Source organism: Meriones unguiculatus, chromosome 8 (genome assembly GCF_030254825.1).
Source record: "Meriones unguiculatus strain TT.TT164.6M chromosome 8, Bangor_MerUng_6.1, whole genome shotgun sequence".
NCBI lineage: Eukaryota > Metazoa > Chordata > Mammalia > Rodentia > Muridae > Meriones > Meriones unguiculatus.
The window spans coordinates 122,762,464-122,780,487 of NC_083356.1; the positions used below are offsets into that span (position 1 = coordinate 122,762,464).

The 18,024-nt window shown below is 41.4% G+C and overlaps 1 protein-coding gene across 1 annotated transcript in view; it reads left to right on the forward strand.

Moving 5' to 3' along the window:
* The window catches only part of Lrp2 (LDL receptor related protein 2), a 155,762-nt gene that overhangs the window by 127,154 nt on the left and 10,584 nt on the right, over positions 1-18,024 (forward strand). Inside the window, exons 62-70 of the mRNA XM_021635601.2 lie at positions 513-635; positions 3,583-3,711; positions 8,934-9,065; positions 9,819-9,950; positions 11,592-11,735; positions 13,084-13,249; positions 15,371-15,499; positions 16,319-16,539; positions 17,187-17,363. Coding sequence (XP_021491276.1) covers positions 513-635; positions 3,583-3,711; positions 8,934-9,065; positions 9,819-9,950; positions 11,592-11,735; positions 13,084-13,249; positions 15,371-15,499; positions 16,319-16,539; positions 17,187-17,363 — 1,353 coding nt within the window. The remainder of the gene's footprint in view (positions 1-512; positions 636-3,582; positions 3,712-8,933; positions 9,066-9,818; positions 9,951-11,591; positions 11,736-13,083; positions 13,250-15,370; positions 15,500-16,318; positions 16,540-17,186; positions 17,364-18,024) is intronic.

An 18,024-nucleotide genomic window follows, 5' to 3' on the forward strand; every position in this document is an offset into this window, starting at 1 on the left:
TGATGGCTTCTCCAGCTTTATGACACATGTTCTCCTTGTTCCATGCCTAGCTGCAGAGATCTTTCTAGAGGTTTCAAACATACGTGTTCTTTCCTGGTTCATCTATTCCTCTTGTAATCCTTTTTTAGCCTGCCTCCCTATGATCTATCTATCTATCTATCTATCTATCTATCTATCTATCTATCATTTATATATAGATTATATGCATATATAAATTATATGAGGGGCTCCTTGTGTATATAAAGTCTGTTCTTGTTAGAATCAAGTTCCAGGAGAATAAAGACTGTGTCTTTCTTGCCCCTTTTCATATCTAGGGCATATCCAGCACCTTGCAGGAGTGTTGTGGCATGTGCCTGAGACTCAAGATGTGCTTGTTGATTAATTAACCAAACGAGCAAGCGAATGAATGAATGGCTGGCGAATGAATGGCGTGAGCCTGCCACTGGATAGCCCGAGGTTTTAGGCACGGCCACTTCTACTTTTAACTGGCAGTCTCGTTTTTCACCCTCCAGTCAACATTCCGTGTGAATCACCGCACCGTTTCCGGTGTGACAACAGTCGCTGTGTTTATGGCCACCAGCTGTGCAATGGTGTGGATGACTGCGGAGATGGGACGGATGAGAAGGAAGAACACTGTAAGCAAGCTGGGGAAACGAGGAAGCAGAAACCGGGTTCTTAGCTGTTTGTAAGGCGTCCCTCTGGGGTCTTCAGTTGGGCTGTAGGGGCTTGCTTTGTACCCATGGTGGTATACTGCAGACAATACAAACGCTCACTTGGCTCAGATAACCAACCTGCCACCTCCTTCCTATCTCATCTGAACAGGACCCTTGAGCTCCAGTCTTTGTTTAAGCATTTAAATAAGCTGATTTCACATTGTTTTTTTGTTTTGTTTTTTTTTTGTTTTTTTTTTTTTTGGTAAGAAAATGAGAGAAAAGACCAAATACTGGTCGAGTCACACTCCACAAGTTAATAGATTATTTGTTGTCAAGGATGAGGACTCCACAGCCTATGGTTGTTAGTTTGCTAATCTAGAATGTGAATATGCATTCCTCCTCACGCTCAGCTGAAAAGATCATGTTAAATAAGGCACCACTAGGCAAACCTAGTATTTTTCCTGAATATGGAAATCCATTTTCCGGAGGCGAAAATTGATGGATTGTCTTTTAAAAGTGTACTGTTTTACTATTTTATGTGTTTGGGTGTCATGGCTGCAGGTATGTGTGCACCTTGTGTGCGCTTGGTCCCTAACTCAAGAAGGCCAGAAGATGTTGTTGTGAGATCACTTAGTACTGGCATTATAGATCGTTGGGAGCTGAGTTGATGGGTGCTGAGAATCAAATCCAGGTTCTCAAGGAGAGCAATCTCTTCATCCCCATCAGATTAGTTTAAAGATAAACATAACAGTGGGCGAATTTTATATTTTATACAAATACAAAACTTTGTATTGCAAGTGGTTGTACTTTTGTTTTTTTTTTTTTTTTTAAAAAAAGGCTATTTAAGCTGTGGGCTGGCTTTCCCCGGGGTCCGAGGATTGTTCAATGTTCCTGAATAAACTGCATTGAAAAAAAAAATCTATCTATTGAGAGAGAGTTGATCAGTTTCCTGGGAAATTTAGTTTGCTTCAAAAGAAACCACTGAGAAAATTGAAAACGAAAACGAGTGCCTAGTTATATTTGTTTCCCATTCTCAATAAAAGCATGATAGAAGTAAAGATTTTATCTAATTCTACTTGGAATGAATGAATTGCACTGTTTGCAATCACCAGTAACAGCTCTGAAATACTGCTGGGCTAGGATGACATATGCTGACATAAGAAAATCCTGATTTTTGCTGGAATCAGTACTTAACAGCATACCTCGTCACTCCCTAAGGCGTGGAGATGCCAGATGATAAACAGGATGTTCAGGCCATGCAGCTGTAGGGAAGGTCCCATGTGGATCAGAAGGGCTTTGCTTAGGTCCAGATACCTTTCTGAGAGGTGCATCGGTGCCTCGTTTCCTTTCCAGTATCTGGCCCTCCTCTTTGGCAGTTGTTTCCTTGTCTGTTTTCCTTTTCCTAAGACGTGCTGTGTGTGGCCCGTGCTCTCCTTAGGGGATGTGTAGCTGTCTGATGTCTCTCATTTGCAGTCGGTTGGAGCCCAAGACTTTTTTCAAGAAAGAAAAGATTTTTGATTAGTGATGCATAGTAAGATGTGATGTATTACATCTTAACGGCTGTGAACCACGAATGCATGGAGATCGTTACGTTAAAGAGAACTGTGCTTATGAATCTAGTTTTTTAGTATTATGCTGATACTAAAGTTATAATGGGCTAAAGGAATTCTACAGGTAGAATATATCCACTTTTATGAGTGTGCTTTGGAAAGATGTTTACATTCCTAGCTATACATTGATGAACTGATAAAGATAGCCTCTTTTTGAAGCATTATGAATTAGCTTCCTTCATTCACCAACCTGATTATCTCTAAACATCATTATTATTGTTAAGATGTCAGTTCTAGAATTTCTTTCCTGGTCTATTTGATGACGTTGTTCTGGATCTATTCTTCTCACTATAAAAATACACAGAGAAAATCATACATAGGTTATAATCTTCCTGAATCACACTTAAAATCCATGATGAAATGCATAGTTTCTGTGTTTTGGCATATTCGGCCACTCATTTCTCTCAGGACCCTGGCAGGCATTTGAACTGTTTGCTTCTTTCCAGTTCTAAAGTAAATCACCTCATCGAATGTTCCTTCTGAGAAAGCTCTTTTATCTGCCTTATTTCTTGTTCTCTCACACAGCTCTCTGCCACTTACACCATTAGGAAAAAAGGACATTTGTCCAACCAGGCTTTCACTTGGCCTTTGCAACTTAGAGCCTTTTAACCTACAAATTCTTCCTATTTCAGGCTTAGATGCAGTCAGCTTTTCCCACAGTGCAAAAAAAAATTTTTTTTGCCTTTTTTTTCTTGTGTTTATATTTATATACCTGATCTTCTCTCTTTCTTAGACACCTGTAAGGACAGGCTGGGCACACTAACACACTTTTCTTTTCCTCTAACCTCTTTTAATAGAATATCAACTCCCATAAGCACACGATCTGCTTTACATTTGCTTCACCAATTGCTTTACCATTGTATAACCTGGACCTCTTGACTGTTTAGCTGATACCAAATATTTTCAGGTTTGGTGGGAAAGATTCCACTTCACTCATTACTCTGTATTACTCAGAGTAATTGATATTGCTGCAACCAACAAAAGCCCCGAGCCTCCACACAACAAAGATTTCTTTCTCATTTGTGTAAAGGACAGTGCGGCTTGCACAGCGTCCATCTTGGAGCTAGCCGCTTGGCATACTTGACTGCTGAGGTTAGAGCCCCAGCATGGACAGTGTGAAGGCATACGGGCTTGGAACTGCTTTAGTCCAAGGGCGACAGATGTTGCTTCCAGTTCACAGCCCATGGACTAGAACCAGTCTTTTGGTTTCAATCCAGCCGCAAGGGAGCCTGGGAAAAGTAGGGAAACGTGGGTGGGCCAGGGAAGCATTCTGTTTCAATGAAATAAAGTTTTGACTTTAACCTGTTCTTAAATTGCAGGCATAAAACCAACCCATAAACCCTGCACGGACACTGAATATAAGTGTAGCAACGGAAACTGCATTTCGCAGCACTATGTGTGTGACAATGTTAATGACTGTGGTGACCTTTCTGACGAAACTGGATGCAGTAAGTAACTATTTTGTATTTCATTATAGTAAAATAGCCAGACAGACTGTCAAATGGCTTAGATGGGCATCAGACACACTGTGTAGTCAGGGAATCAAGGGGTGGATGTGGCCCGTTTGGAATGGTTGAGAGGCCATAAGTAGTTCATACTGTCAGCATCCTTTCTTGCTCACACACACACACACACACACACACACACACACACACACACACACGCTCGTTACTGCTTCACTCGGCAGCGGTCACTGTCTGCCTCCATACTGATGCTCAAGACGTTTAAGTCGTTTGCTGAGGAGCAAACAGAGTAACAGAAGCAGAAATTAAGCATCCATGAAACGCCAGGCAAGGAGAGAGGCCTCTGGTCCCCTCGGACACCTGCTGTGAGACTTTGACACAGTCTGAACTCTTTAAGCCTTGGTGTCTTTACTTACCTAATTAACTAATTAATTAATTGTCAGTCAGCTAGCCATTGTGTGTGTGTATGTGTGTGTGTCAAGTGTAGGTCAGAGTGCAATTATGTGGTATGGTTCACTTCCTTCACCTTTCCACAGATTCCAGGCCACTAGGCTTTCACTTTGCCCTCTGGGTCATGCCAGCAGCCTCTGAGGAAGCTCTCTGTAAGCACCGAGAGCCTGAGACTCGGCATGTTAGTAGGGCCGTGTGTTTTCAGTTTCCTGGGCATACAGGAAAAACATGATGTTTTCCCCTCCCCGAGGCATACAGAAGGCTTTTTGATAATTACTAGCTGGCTACACTGAGTTGGCTTGCCATTTACCTCACATACCCTTTCAGAGGGATTCGGAATGCTTGACAGAAATGAAGTGACTTGAGTAAATTGTTCTAGAATTTGAGAAGCCAGGTGGCAGATTTGGGCTTGACACTAATATGTAAACAGCTTCAGGAGCTAGCAAATTTCCAAGTTTGACTTGGGCTAGCCGTGGCTTCCTCTCGTTGCCTGTGCCTGTGTTTAGGACAGTACTTTTTTTTTTTAACAACTTCTTTTTTAGATGAGTAGATGTAATACAGAATTCAAATATGGATATTCATTTGACACTGATATAGGGTTCTTTCCACCCCCCCTTTTCTGTCTTTCTTTCTCTTTCTTTCTTTCTTTCTTTCTTTCTTTCTTTCTTTCTTTCTTTCTTTCTTTCTCTTTCTCTCTCTCCCTCCCTCCCTTCTTTCTCTTCCTTCCTTCCTTCCTTCCTTCCTTCCTTCCTTCCTTCCTTCCTTCCTTTTCTTCTTTCTTTCTCCTTCCTTCCTTCCTTTCTTTTCTTCTTTCTTTCTCCTTCCTTCCTTCCTTCCTTCCTTCCTTCCTTCCTTCCTTCCTTTCTTTCTTTCTTTCTTTCTTTCTTTCTTTCTTTCTTTCTTTCTTTCTTTCTTTCTTTTTCTCTCTCTCTCCCTTCCTTCCTTCCTTCCTTCCTTCCTTCCTTCCTTCCTTCCTTCCTTCCTTCCTTCCTTCCTTCCTTCCTTCCTTCCTTCTTTGGGCTTTATTCTAAAATAGGGCCTCACTATGTAGCCCTGGGTGCCCTATGTAGACCAGAGTGTCTTTGAACCTACTGTGCCACTCCCTAAGTGCTGGGATTAAAGGCATGTGCCACTAGGTACAGAATTATTTATAATGGCAGTTCTCGGGTCCTTCAGGTCTATTACCTTTTAGTTTTATCTTCTCTTTTGTCTTCTTTCCTATTGTTCCCTCACTATTTCCTCATCGCTTCCCTCCTTCACATTCCGTAGAATTGTTTTAGTCAAGGTACGATTTTTAAAAACTTAGGATGTGCATATCATGACGCTTTGAAACACAGAGTCATGGCTTAGCACACATGTCACCCGAGTGTGGGTGTATTCAGAGCACCCAAAACCAAAATGTAGACAGGGGAAGCCTTGGACATTTCCCTAACCTCATTCAATTACAAAGGAAATAAGCCGATGTCACGCAGCAGATAAAATTTCTGTGATTGTAAATGTAGTGACTTGCTATTTCTGTGATATTTTTATAAACTGGAAACTAGAGAGACTGTAAACAGAGATCCATATGCTTATGTTTGTAGAAGCTCGTTGCTAGGCAACTGCTCTGGCACTCAGCTGAAGGCCCAGCCCCAGTACCACTGTTCCATGGATCAAGGTGATGGCTAGATGTTATATGAACACCTTCCATTCCAAATGCTGTGACAGTTCTGCTCCTGTTGAGGTCGCTTACTTTGAGGAACATGATGCAATAAAGGGAGATCTTTCTGCATTCTGGACCTCTTAATTACAGATGGACTGAGAGAGGATCACCAAGTCCAGTGACACAGTTATGAGGACAGTTCCTTGTAGAGAGACTGGCATTAGAGAGATGAGAGAATTACTATGAGCATGCCCATTCCTGGGCATACTGAAACCCTGAAACAATCTCAACAAGAACTAGAAAACCTGGAAAGGTTTATTTAGGAATATATAGTTATTGATTCTTCTATTCTTAAAACACAATGGTGTTAGTCTATCCTAAATATGTAAATGAATACCTTCATTATGCCAAAAGAGATCCTGTGATGTGGTTAGGGAGGAAAAAAATAGACTACTTCCCTCTGCCCCTGTTTACTTATTTATGTAATCACTTTACAGCCTGATCGAATTTCCCTCCCACCCTCCTGTCCTCCCAGTCCCACCCTCACGTCCCCTCCTTCCTTCCCTCCTTCCCCTCTTTTCAGAGAAGGGGAAGCCCCTCATGGGCACCATCACACTTGGGCACACCAAGTCACAGCAGGGCTAAGCACATCCGCTCTCACTGAGGCCAGACAAGGCAGCCCAGCGAGGGGAAAGAGGTCCAAAGTGAGGCAACAGAGAGCCTCTACTCCCATTGTTAGGGGACCCATACGGTGACCAAACTACACATCTGTTACACATGTGTAGGGGGCCTAGGTTCAGCCCATGCATGCTCTTTAGCTGGTCGTTCAGTCTCTGTGAGCCCCCATGGGCCCAGGCTAGTTCACTCTTTAGGTTTTCCTGTAGTGTCCCTGACCCTCTGGTTCCATCAATCGTTCCCTTCCATTCTTCTACATAGCTCGTGCATGGTTGTGGGTCTTTGCGTCTGTTTCCATCAGCTGCTGGATGAGGCTCCTGGGAACCTCTGGGGATGACCCTAGCTGAGACTCCTAGCCTGAAGTCACCGCCTCCTGTAGCCAGGGGGACTCCCCGTGAAGGGACAGGGACACTAACCCACCCATAAAACCTTCGACCCCAAATTTGTCTTGTCTACAAGAAGTGTAGGGATGAAGATGAAGCCGAGATTGAAGGAATGTCCAAGCAATGCCTGGCCCAACTTGAGACCCCACCCCATGGGAGCGAACCAACCCTCGACACTCTTAATGACAATCTGCTATGCTTGCAGACAGGAGTCTAGCATGACTGTCTTCTAAGAAGTCTACTTTGATTTGAACCAGGAGATTCCACAGTTTCTTTAGCTGAAATACTTAGAAGCCTGTGGTGGCTAAAACACATTTCATTGGAAAGGTAAATGAGGCTTGACTCCCGAGACAAACACCACTCAGCACTCCCTCTTCTAGCCTCAGCTTTTCAGTTTCTCTTCAAGACCCAAGTCTGGGAGTAGATGAAAGAAGCAAGCTGAGAAGAATGATGAGAATGAAAGCCAGGTGGCTTTCAGAGATTGACAGGGACAAGATTGCCAGGCAAGGATGAACAAAGAAGTAGTTGGACAAAATCCAAGTTGTGGATCTATCCTGGAGAATCTAGACCCTAGAAAATTAGGAAAACAGAATAGCCATTTAGCTGGACACAACACAAACAATTGGCCATCTTTTGCTTTATTTCAAAGCTATAAAATCTAGGGATTTATTAGTAAGTAGAGGCTGGGCTATAGCTCAGTGTTTTTGTTGTAGAGTTGCAATCATGTTTTGCAAGTGCAAAGGCTCAAGGTTCACTCCCCAACATCAGAAGAAAAGAAATTATCTGAATCTCATAACCAAGAAAGGCTTACTCTTTTTTGTACATTAATATCTACATTTAATAAAATATTTTAAACAATGTTACAATCTCTCCTCCACTTATTTTTAGATACTTCCCATAGCAAAGTATCATCTAAAGCCTTGAATATTAATAACAACCCATAATGTAAATAATCAAAACTCATCACTTCTGAGATATATGCTCCTCTTTGTATTTTAATGTGTCTCAAAATGAAGTGCATCTTAGAAATTATAACATGTCATAGTACAGGTTATTATTTTCTATATCATTAATGGTGTGTCAGTGGCAACCTAGAGATTTAAGACAATACAGTATATCTTCCTTATTGCTGAAAATATAATATATATAATTATATTCAAAAGTTTTAACCTATCGGTGTTATAATCCTTAAACACAAATCTTAGTGCATATTTTTATCCCTTCCCAGGGGAAATTCATTAACAGAGTAACTGAGTAAAAAGATATGAAGATGTTATCTTTATTGATTATTTTCTGTGTTGCTGGTAATGGAGCCCAGGGCCTTGTGCACACTAGGAACATTCTCTATCACTAAGCTACAATGGCAGCCAAGCAGGGATATTGTTAAAGTAGTTTAAGATACATACAAATGTCTATTATGTATACTATTCTAAAGCTCTATATATGAACTAGACACATTCCTAGACAGACACAAACACTGTCGCAAAAAAAAAAAAAATAGAAAAAGAAACCTGAACCAACGTATTCAGAAATGTGTAGTTGTTGAAAGCTCAGATTCAGTCTTTATTATACGCATTTTGTGTGTATAAAGTGTGTAATAAGACTGAGCGCCTTACTATGTCTTGATGAACACCCTTTCAATTAACTGGTTAATACTTGGGGAGAATAGAGTCTTATAACTGTAATTTTGTTCTAACCTGTATCAGTGTTTGCCTGTGCGTGTGCGCAAGTGTATGTGTGTATGTGTGTGTGAGTGATCCACCTACCATCTATCTACCTACTAATGTAAGATAATGAGGAAGAACATACAGTGGGAACTGTGGATCCCCAGGTTCATAGTCTGAGTCTGGAGTTGGACACTCTGAGTTTGAGCCTGGTGCTGCTATCTGTGTTGGGAAATGGCCTCAAGGACCGTTGCACAAGGACGTTTGTGTACATATCATCCAGATAATTTTAGGGCTTCTGGAAAAAGGGCACCTGAGGGTGCGGTGTTGGTTATGTGTCTGTGTGTTTGTGGCTTGTTCCCTTCATGTATAACGCTGAGATTTTGTTTTCAGATCTGGGAGAGAACAGAACATGCGCTGAGAACCTATGTGAACAGAACTGTACCCAGTTAAGCGATGGAGGATTTATCTGCTCTTGCAGACCTGGGTTCAAACCTAGTACTTTGGATAAAAATTCCTGTCAAGGTAGAATATTTTTTCCTTCCGTTGTTATTTAGAGAACATTCCTTTTTTTTTTTTTTTTTAAGGTTCTCCACCTATTGCCTTTTTATTAAACCGCTGTGTCATTTCCTTGATGGGTTGACCTCCTGGTGCTGTCGCTCAGGTACACAAGGTCAAATAATGAAGGTCTTGGTGGTAATGGTTGCTTATTATACCAGTCTGTGAAATAAAACCACCGGAAACCACAATGCCAAAACCCACATATTTATTAGGCAAGGCATAACTGAGTCCTGTGGCTTGGGCTCAGGATGTAGCTTGTCAAGGCCACCAGAGATGACTGTGATTTTAGGTACCTTTTATCATGTTTATTACTGTCTAATTTATATGCCATGCTCTACTAAATATTTTGGCAGTACTCAGGCCTGAACCTAGGGACAATCTACCACAAAGCTATAGCCCCAGCCCCTCAGAGATGGTTTAAAGAATCCTTTCAGTTACTACAGCAAATCGGTTGTTCCGTCCTATCTGGGAAGTAATGCCAAAAATCAACCAGATGTTTTTAGCAACCCTCTGTCCATTGTTGACCAGCACGGGGGCTTTTAGGTTCAGTAATTGTCCACTAACGTTTTCTTTTTATTGCAGAACACCTCTTCAGCATATTTAGGTCTCATTGCTAATGTGTTCATGTGCGCTCTGCTTAGTCCGCACTGCTTGTGAATTCTAATTCCAAACGGGTGAAACTATGTGTTCCACGCTTGGTTTTTATTTTGCCTGCAGACATCAATGAATGTGAGCAGTTTGGCATCTGCCCCCAGAGATGTCGAAACAGCAAAGGAAGTTATGAATGTTTCTGTGCTGATGGCTTCAAGTCTATGAGTTCCCATTACGGAGAACGCTGTGCAGCTGATGGTACGTTGGGTTCATATTTGGAATAAGTCACCTCTGGGGACATAAATACTGAAGAGTATGATATACCAGGAAATGATCTTCCACTTTTTGTAGCCTCAGCTACTTCTTTAATGCCTACTCTTCTTTTCCTCTGCCAGCTTAAAACTGTAGCTATAACCACCTAGCAAATGTGTAAAATTAAAAGCCAGATATTAGTTATTATCCAAATTTAGCTCCTTCTGTACCTGGATAAGACTTCTGAAAGGGGATAGATGTTAGGAAACATAAGCAGACATACATAGCTTATAGCAGGATATAAAAAATTGATGAGGCCTTAGCTCCCAGCCCAGTGGGACCCAAGGCTTGAACCCATGTAATGCAAGGTGAGCCAAAATGCATATAACTGGGGCAAATCCAGAAGTACTTCTATGTAATTGTTATGAACTGCTGGTTCAGAGATGGAAATAATTTCATAATTTCAGAGATGGAAAAGCTGGTACCTTCAGGACATCAATCATTAGCTTTGCATTTTAGGCTAATGCCTAGATCTAAGAATCCAGCTAAATAAAAAGCAGTGTAGATACTAGATGGAAATGAGAGAGAGAGAGAGAAAGAGAGAGAATTTAAATTAGAAGCACAATGTTGCAAATCTCAGATCTGCTGTAAACCAACATTTCCTAGTAAAGGGGTATATGGCTTTAATTAGGATTTGAAATCGGTTTAAGAAACTTACTGAGAGAACAGTATGTCAGAGTGCAAAAAGGTCTGTCCAATGCATAGTATAGGTCGAGTGTTTAAGGTCCATGCTTGACTAGCATACCTAAGTATTTTATCCTCCAAACAGTTTGAGAGTGAGTAGAAACTAGAGTGAAGGCATCTGAGCAGCTGGTCCTGCAGTTAAGCAGGAAATTTAAGAACGTTTAAATCTTTCAACTAAGGGGGTAGCTGAAATAAATTAGAATATTCATATAAAACATAATGTCAAGGCTGATGAAATAAGAAAATGAACTTTTAAAAGTCACTTAAATTACATTTGATTGACATTTTGTGAGTAAATCAAAATTTTAAAATTCTAGGGAAGTGTTTTGGGATGAGTCACCATCAAAAGATCTACTTTAGGTTAAAAAAAAACCCTAAAAATTCAAGAACAAGCTGGCTTGCTTTTCATTAGCTAGCAGTTAAATTGGGCTGTGGAGGTGATTATCTGTTAAGGCAATCACAAAACCTGTCAGTCAAGAGTGAGGGCTGATAGCTCCTTAGGAGGCTTTCAGCGAAGGCTGTAAAAATGTGTGTTTCTTCTGTGAGACTTGATGTCTACATTCTTGTCAGTGGATGAGGAAAAAAAATAGGCCCTCTTTGTAGTGATCTCAATCTTGTCTAAACTGCCACTAAGGACAAATAAATAAGTAAATATATGAATTAATTAATTAAAAAAAACCAGAACCAATGTTCACAGCCATGGATTTGACTTGCAGGGTATTCAGCTTTGATGGTCAGAAAATGCTAAAACAAACTCCTCCCTCCTTCTTTGTCTCTGTCTCTCTCTGTTTCTCTCTTCTGTGCCCCAAAGGGAAATTCCTGCAGTTCATTTAGTACCTTCTTTACCTCTTATACATTCAAGTGGAATCTGGACAGACAGAGCAGCCTTTTATTTGCTTACAGGAAGCCCTCCGCTGTTGCTCCTGCCTGAGAATGTCCGAATCCGGAAGTACAATGTCTCCTCTGAGAAGTTCTCAGAGTATCTGGAAGAGGAGGAGCATATCCAGACTATTGACTATGACTGGGATCCCGAGGGCCTGGGCCTCAGTGAGTATAAAACTCGCACAGTGCTCGTTGCGTGGCTTTTCTTGAGTTTTGGATGGTGAAGTTTTGGAACTTTCCTTTTTGTGCTGAGCAGATTTTTGTTGCCTGGGTGGATTCTCCCATCCAGCAGGTCCCTGGGTTTTCCTTGTAGACTTGGGTCCCTGCTGGCTTTTCCTGACTTCCCACTGAAACTTCTCCTCACATCTCCTTGTATCTGCCCACACAGCTACCCTTCCTTTCTACCATAGAATTGTGGCAAATTTCTAAGCACCAGTGTCGCCTCTGTGACACCCTGGCAGAGTCCCACAGATGCCCACCATGAGGCAATAGCATTTTATACGTGCTTCTAGAAACGTGCTGCATTACCTTTTACAGCCAGTCATTCACATGACTTTTTTTCTGCCTTCTAATTGTGTGCCCTTGGAGTTGAACCTAATTCATCTCCATGTTCCCAGCTCCTGACCTGAGGTCCACCACAGACAGTACATGTGGTGGACACTAAAGGATCTTAGTTGAGTGATGGAAAAAGTGAACAATGCCTATCATTGAGCATGGTCTTCTGTGCCTACACATTCATCTTCTATCCTTTTTCCCCATTTTCTAGATTTATGATGTCAAGCAATTGTTAAAATTCTTTAGATCTTATTTTCCAACTGTAAAGTGTTAGTAATCATCTTGTTTTTATCTACCTGAGAGGTTTTCTGAAGGGTGAATGTGTCAACACATGTGTGAAATGTTTATGACCTACTAACAATGATGCTAATATGTAATTTATTACAGTATTTTCACATTTATACTATGCAATATTTTTTCTCAGGTATAAGTTTATTTCAAGGATGATATCTGATTAGGAAACAGATGTGTGCCCAATATGTCTAAAGTTCAGTCTTAATATTTGTGTGATCAGTTTAGTCTCAGTGCTCAGTGTGTGTGGGCAAGAGAATTACAAGTTAAAAGCCTCCGAACTACTACCTAGCAGGACCCAGTCTTGGAGGGGAGAAGAGCCACAATCTTTGTATGTTAGATAAGTACCCACTGAACAACTTCTCAGCCTTTTGGTTAAGGTCAGGTGCAGAATAACTTTTATATATCAGAGACGAGGACTTTTCACCCATGTGACCTTTTTAATGACCACAATGAGTATGATTTTAATTTCTCTATATATTCTATTTTGGAAACTAGACTCTTAGCTAAGCTGTCTTAAATAATTATCCTCTGGTAGAGATGATTAAGAAAATATCACTAAGTTGAGCCTTTCTAGTTCAAGTATTCTGTGTATTGAGGTTTGATGTAAGATGAGTAATGATTCTATTAAACCCAAGACCCATTCTTACTGTGCATTCCTCTGTAGGTGTTGTGTATTACACTGTGCTGGGACAGGGCTCTGAATTTGGTGCTATCAAGCGTGCCTACATTCCCGACTTTGAATCTGGTAGCAATAATCCCATACGTGAAGTTGACCTGGGCCTGAAATACATAATGCAGCCGGATGGATTAGCAGTGGACTGGGTTGGAAGGTAAATGAGTCAGTCACCTCTTTTGCCAATTTCATTTTCATGAAGGAGTGCTGCTTCACCACGCTGCGTGCATTATATTGGTGAACTCAGCTGCTAGCACCGTTCAACCATGCCCAGGCCTGCTCTGGCCAAAGCAATCACCCTTGCTTGCCTTTGTGTGCAAAATAAACATTGTCCCTTTCTGTATTCAGTGTGTGCCACAAAAGGGTTTGGGAAAGCACCCAGGTCAAGATTCCATGCTAGATAGAAGAGTTCTGTGTCCCAAGACTAAGTAGGCCTAAGTATGTCAATGTTGTTCTCTAATTGTATCACTTGAGATTAAACATCTCTCTCTCTGGTATTTACTTGGGAAAAAGAACAACTTACAGTTTTTTGGTTGTTGTTTTTTGTTTGTTTGTTTGTTTTTGTATCCAAGCTAGTTGGTACCAACTGGAAAGTCTATCCAACTTTTTATCCCTGTTTTCTTCTGTTAGACTGTCTATAGTGTCCTGGCTCTAGCTTAGAACCCTCTGTAGAATCTTGCTCACACATATGCCTGATATGCAGCCTGGTATGCAAGTGTTACTCACTGGCTAGACATTGGTGAGAGAGTGTCTTGACCTTGAAAATGAAGTAAGAGTGGGAGACCTCAGTGGCTTCCTACCCACCTGGAGAACGGAGAGTCTTTTGACTCTAACAGTTCTGTCATGGAAGACTCGCGCTTCTCTGAAGAAGTTAGCTGGGTCCCCAGTGTACTTGCAGGCCCACAGGAGACTCAACCTCAGCATGTTGTGTGGAGAAGCAGGGCCTTAGAGAATCACTACAGAAACCTAGATGTTAACTCACCTCTGCAAGGCGTTGGTAGCTTTCCCTTCTTCTGAAGCTTTACCTCTTTCTGAACCTTAACGGATGAAGGAACTAAGAAACTGCAGGAGTTCTTTCTGCTTGGTAGAGCATGAGTTTGCGGCCTTAGACATGGAAAGAGGGAAAGCCTCGCCTCCCTGAGTTTTTATTTTGAATTACTATTTCCTCTTACCTTTGGGGCTAATGCCCATTTCTTCTTGATTGCTGCTGGGTTCTTTGCCAAGGAGGAAGAGACTCAAGGGGAAAGCCACATTGTGAAAGAAACTTTTCAGTTGTCACTCTGGAAGCTAACTGCCTCTTTCTGCTAGCCTAGGCCTAGTCCTAGAAGCTTCTAACCTCCATATAATCTAACCTAGGCCTAGAATGTTTTTAGCCTCTGAGATTTACTGATGAATAAGCTCATCTTTTCTTGTTCTTACTGAGCTCTGGGCTGACTGGTTCAACTCAGCTTGTTCTGGCTCAAACTCCTTTCCCAGCTCACGTATTCAGTCTTGCTTTTCTCTTAGCTCCTGAATTGCTATGTTTGGCCTCAAACTAAATCCAGCAATCTGCTCTAATCTGGTTCTTCCTCATTCTGGCTCATTCAGTCTTCACCTAAGTTCTCTCTCTCTCTGCAATTCGTCTCTCTATTACTGTCTCAGTGCCTCCTCTCTTTCTTTCATTGCCCCTCAAGAAGCTTCCCTTTCCTCTCTCTTCTCATGACTGTTGAGCATATTCTATTCTGTCAAGTCTTTCTCTGACTGTTTCTGTCACTGTTTCTCCCACTCAGTTAGACATCACTTTCAAACATGGATGTTTCCTTCTCAAACTATCTTTATCTTCAGTGTTTGGGGTTAAGGGCATGTACCACCACTCCTGGACCTAAGCCTGGACCTGAAACCTGCTCTATAGTAGGCTGGCCTTGAACTGAGATCTGCTTGTCTCTGACTCCTGGATTTAAGGCATGTTTGTATTCCAGCTGGATCACACATACCTAGAAGGTGATCTCTTAGATGTACGCTCTTGCTAGAACAGCCATGTTCTGAATTAACATTCCTCTATACCACCTGCCTTAATATGCCTGGGGAAACATGTGACTCAAAAAAAACTTGAGGTATGAGGCCGTTCCCCCTGCTGTATTCATTGCAAGTGTAGATAGAGCATTTGTGTATTTTAGAGACATCTGAGTTTTTGGTGCTCTGGCCAGAACTTACAAACTAAATTTTCTTATAATCACATTTCTTTTTAAATGATTGCTCCAGCCTTTTCTATTGTTTAACTATGTCCCTCTACATTCAGGCATATTTACTGGTCAGATGCCAAGAACCAACGGATTGAGTTGGCGACACTTGATGGAAGGTACCGAAAGTGGCTCATTACCACCGAGCTGGATCAGCCAGCTGCCATTGTTGTGAATCCTAAGCTAGGGTAGGTATTTGAAAGGGTGCTCTAGTCAAAATGTAGTCTCTAATGGAGAAATTCCACTTTGGGATATACATGAGAATCCATATGTTTACATGAATCCAGGGCTGGAGAGATGGCTCAATGGTTGCTCTTCCAGAGAGAGGTCCTGAGTTCAATTCTCATCAACCACATGGTGGCTCACAATCATCTATAATGGGATCTGATGCCCTCTTCTGACCTGTAGGCATTACATGCAGGCAGAATATTATATACATAATAAATAAATAAATCTTTAAAAAATTATCTCCAAAGTATGAAAAATACATAAAAGGCATGTTCATACATATACATTGCTCATTTATATTTATACTGCAATTGGTAGTTGACCCCACTGTGAGAACTAATGTGGTCTTTTCCTCTTGATTTTGACATTGAGGTAGGGGTATTTAGCTTTTGTGTAGTGATTTCTAAATTCATCCTTATCTTGAGTAGACCCAAGTGCTTTTTCTACTTGGTCAGTGTTTGTTTTTGAAACACTATGAGTTGCCATTCTTTCATTCTGCTCTCTTACATATGTGAAATCATGGCCCTTAGACACTCAGCAGTGATGCTTAAAATATGATTCCCTGTGAAGATCTGATTCCTAATGTGTACTTGATCTTAGCATCAAACTATGCTTCTTCTGTTTAACATACGTTGGAAGTAAAGAGGCGTCCTTATAGAAAGAGTACTTCTCACACTCAGGCGAATTGTTGTTTGCACCATTGGTGATGTTTCCTGTGCCACAGTACCAGGGAAGCACCACTGGATGAGATGCTTCAACCAGGAAATTTCCTGTTACAGGCTTATGTTCTGGACTGACCAGGGAAGGCAGCCTAAAATCGAGTCTGCCTGGATGACCGGGGAACATCGCAGTGTTCTGGTTTCTGAGGACCTTGGCTGGCCAAACGGTCTTTCCATAGATTATCTGAATGATGACCGGATCTATTGGAGTGACTCCAAAGAAGATGTTATTGAAACCATAAAATATGATGGGACTGACAGGAGGCTCATCATAAATGAAGGTTAGGAATGAGTTAGAATTTATATATTAATAATTGTCTAATGTATTTTCAGTGTGCCTTCTGATATGGTTTATGTAATTCCTCAGATTTGTTCCCATCAATGCCCAGCTGCTATATTAAATTCAGACTAATTCACAACAATAATCCTTTTTGTATTTTAAGATTCAGACAATGAAAGAGCTGAGATTTCTGTTCGGCCCCTCTGAGACTGTATCTTCCATTTGTTAAGTCATGCATGTTCTTACTGATACATCTAACTGCTTGTAGACTTCCATTTTCCGTGTGCCAGCCTGTTCTTATGTTCAACCACAAACACGTAGAAGGAAGGGAGTATTTTGTTTCATTATCCAGAAATCTAAAACAGAACTCTAACAATCCAGCGTATACCACATTTATCCTAACCATCTGGTCCGGTCTTACATTCAAAGAGGGAGATAGGGAGGGTCTTATTTCAGCACATTGTTTTAAAACGTGGAACGAAGTCAGCAACTTTAAAGTCAGACCATTTAAACTGATCCAGGATAGCACTTTTAGAAGGTCTACCCAAACAGGCCAGCTATTACTTTGAGCCAAACAACAACAGACACGGTAGTGGTGCGTGTTGGGTCTCATCACCACTGTTTTGTTTCTCCACTGTTGCCTCGCAGCAATGAAGCCGTTCAGTCTGGACATCTTTGAAGACCAGCTCTACTGGGTGGCTAAGGAAAAGGGAGAAGTGTGGAGACAAAATAAGTTTGGGAAAGAGAACAAGGAGAAAGTGCTGGTGGTGAACCCATGGCTCACTCAAGTTCGCATCTTTCATCAACTGAGATACAATAAGTCAGGTAAGAAGCCACCTCGGGGTGAGATGCTCCTGTGAACCTGACACCCTCTTTGAAACGATGGCGGTAGTGTTAGTGGATGACAGTGGCCATGATGGGGGAGTGGATATGGGTGGGCGCTTTGAACACCTTGAATGTAGAATAAGAACATTGTAGGCCGAATGAAATTATATAAATCATGAAGAGAAAAAAAAATGTTTCAGTCTTTGTTTGGCATTAGGGAGATAGTCTTTTAGGCCACAGAATCTAAGTTGACATGAATGTCAGTAATTGTGTCCATTCTTAAAATGGCAAAAACAGATACTTAATCTTGTGAACCCTGGGTAAAATGTTATTTCCATGTCATTCATTCCTGCTTCCTAGGTTACCTGTGTTCTAGATCCTGTCTCGGCATGTAATGACCTACCCAGATTTGGGCAATGACCAGACTTGGGATCCATTGGTCTTTTGAGCTATTTAAAATTGCTTAGCACCAACTGATGATAAGATTGTTATGAAATATAGTGCAGCAAGGGGGAACTGCCTTTGGCAGCCCAAGGCAAGGGGTGGCCCTTGAGATGCTACAGATCTGTCGTAAAAGAGGTTTATTGGGGGAGGGGAGAGGAGTGGAGATATGGAGAAAGAACAGAGGCTTCGAGAAAACCAGGAGGGCTGGAGGGTGGGT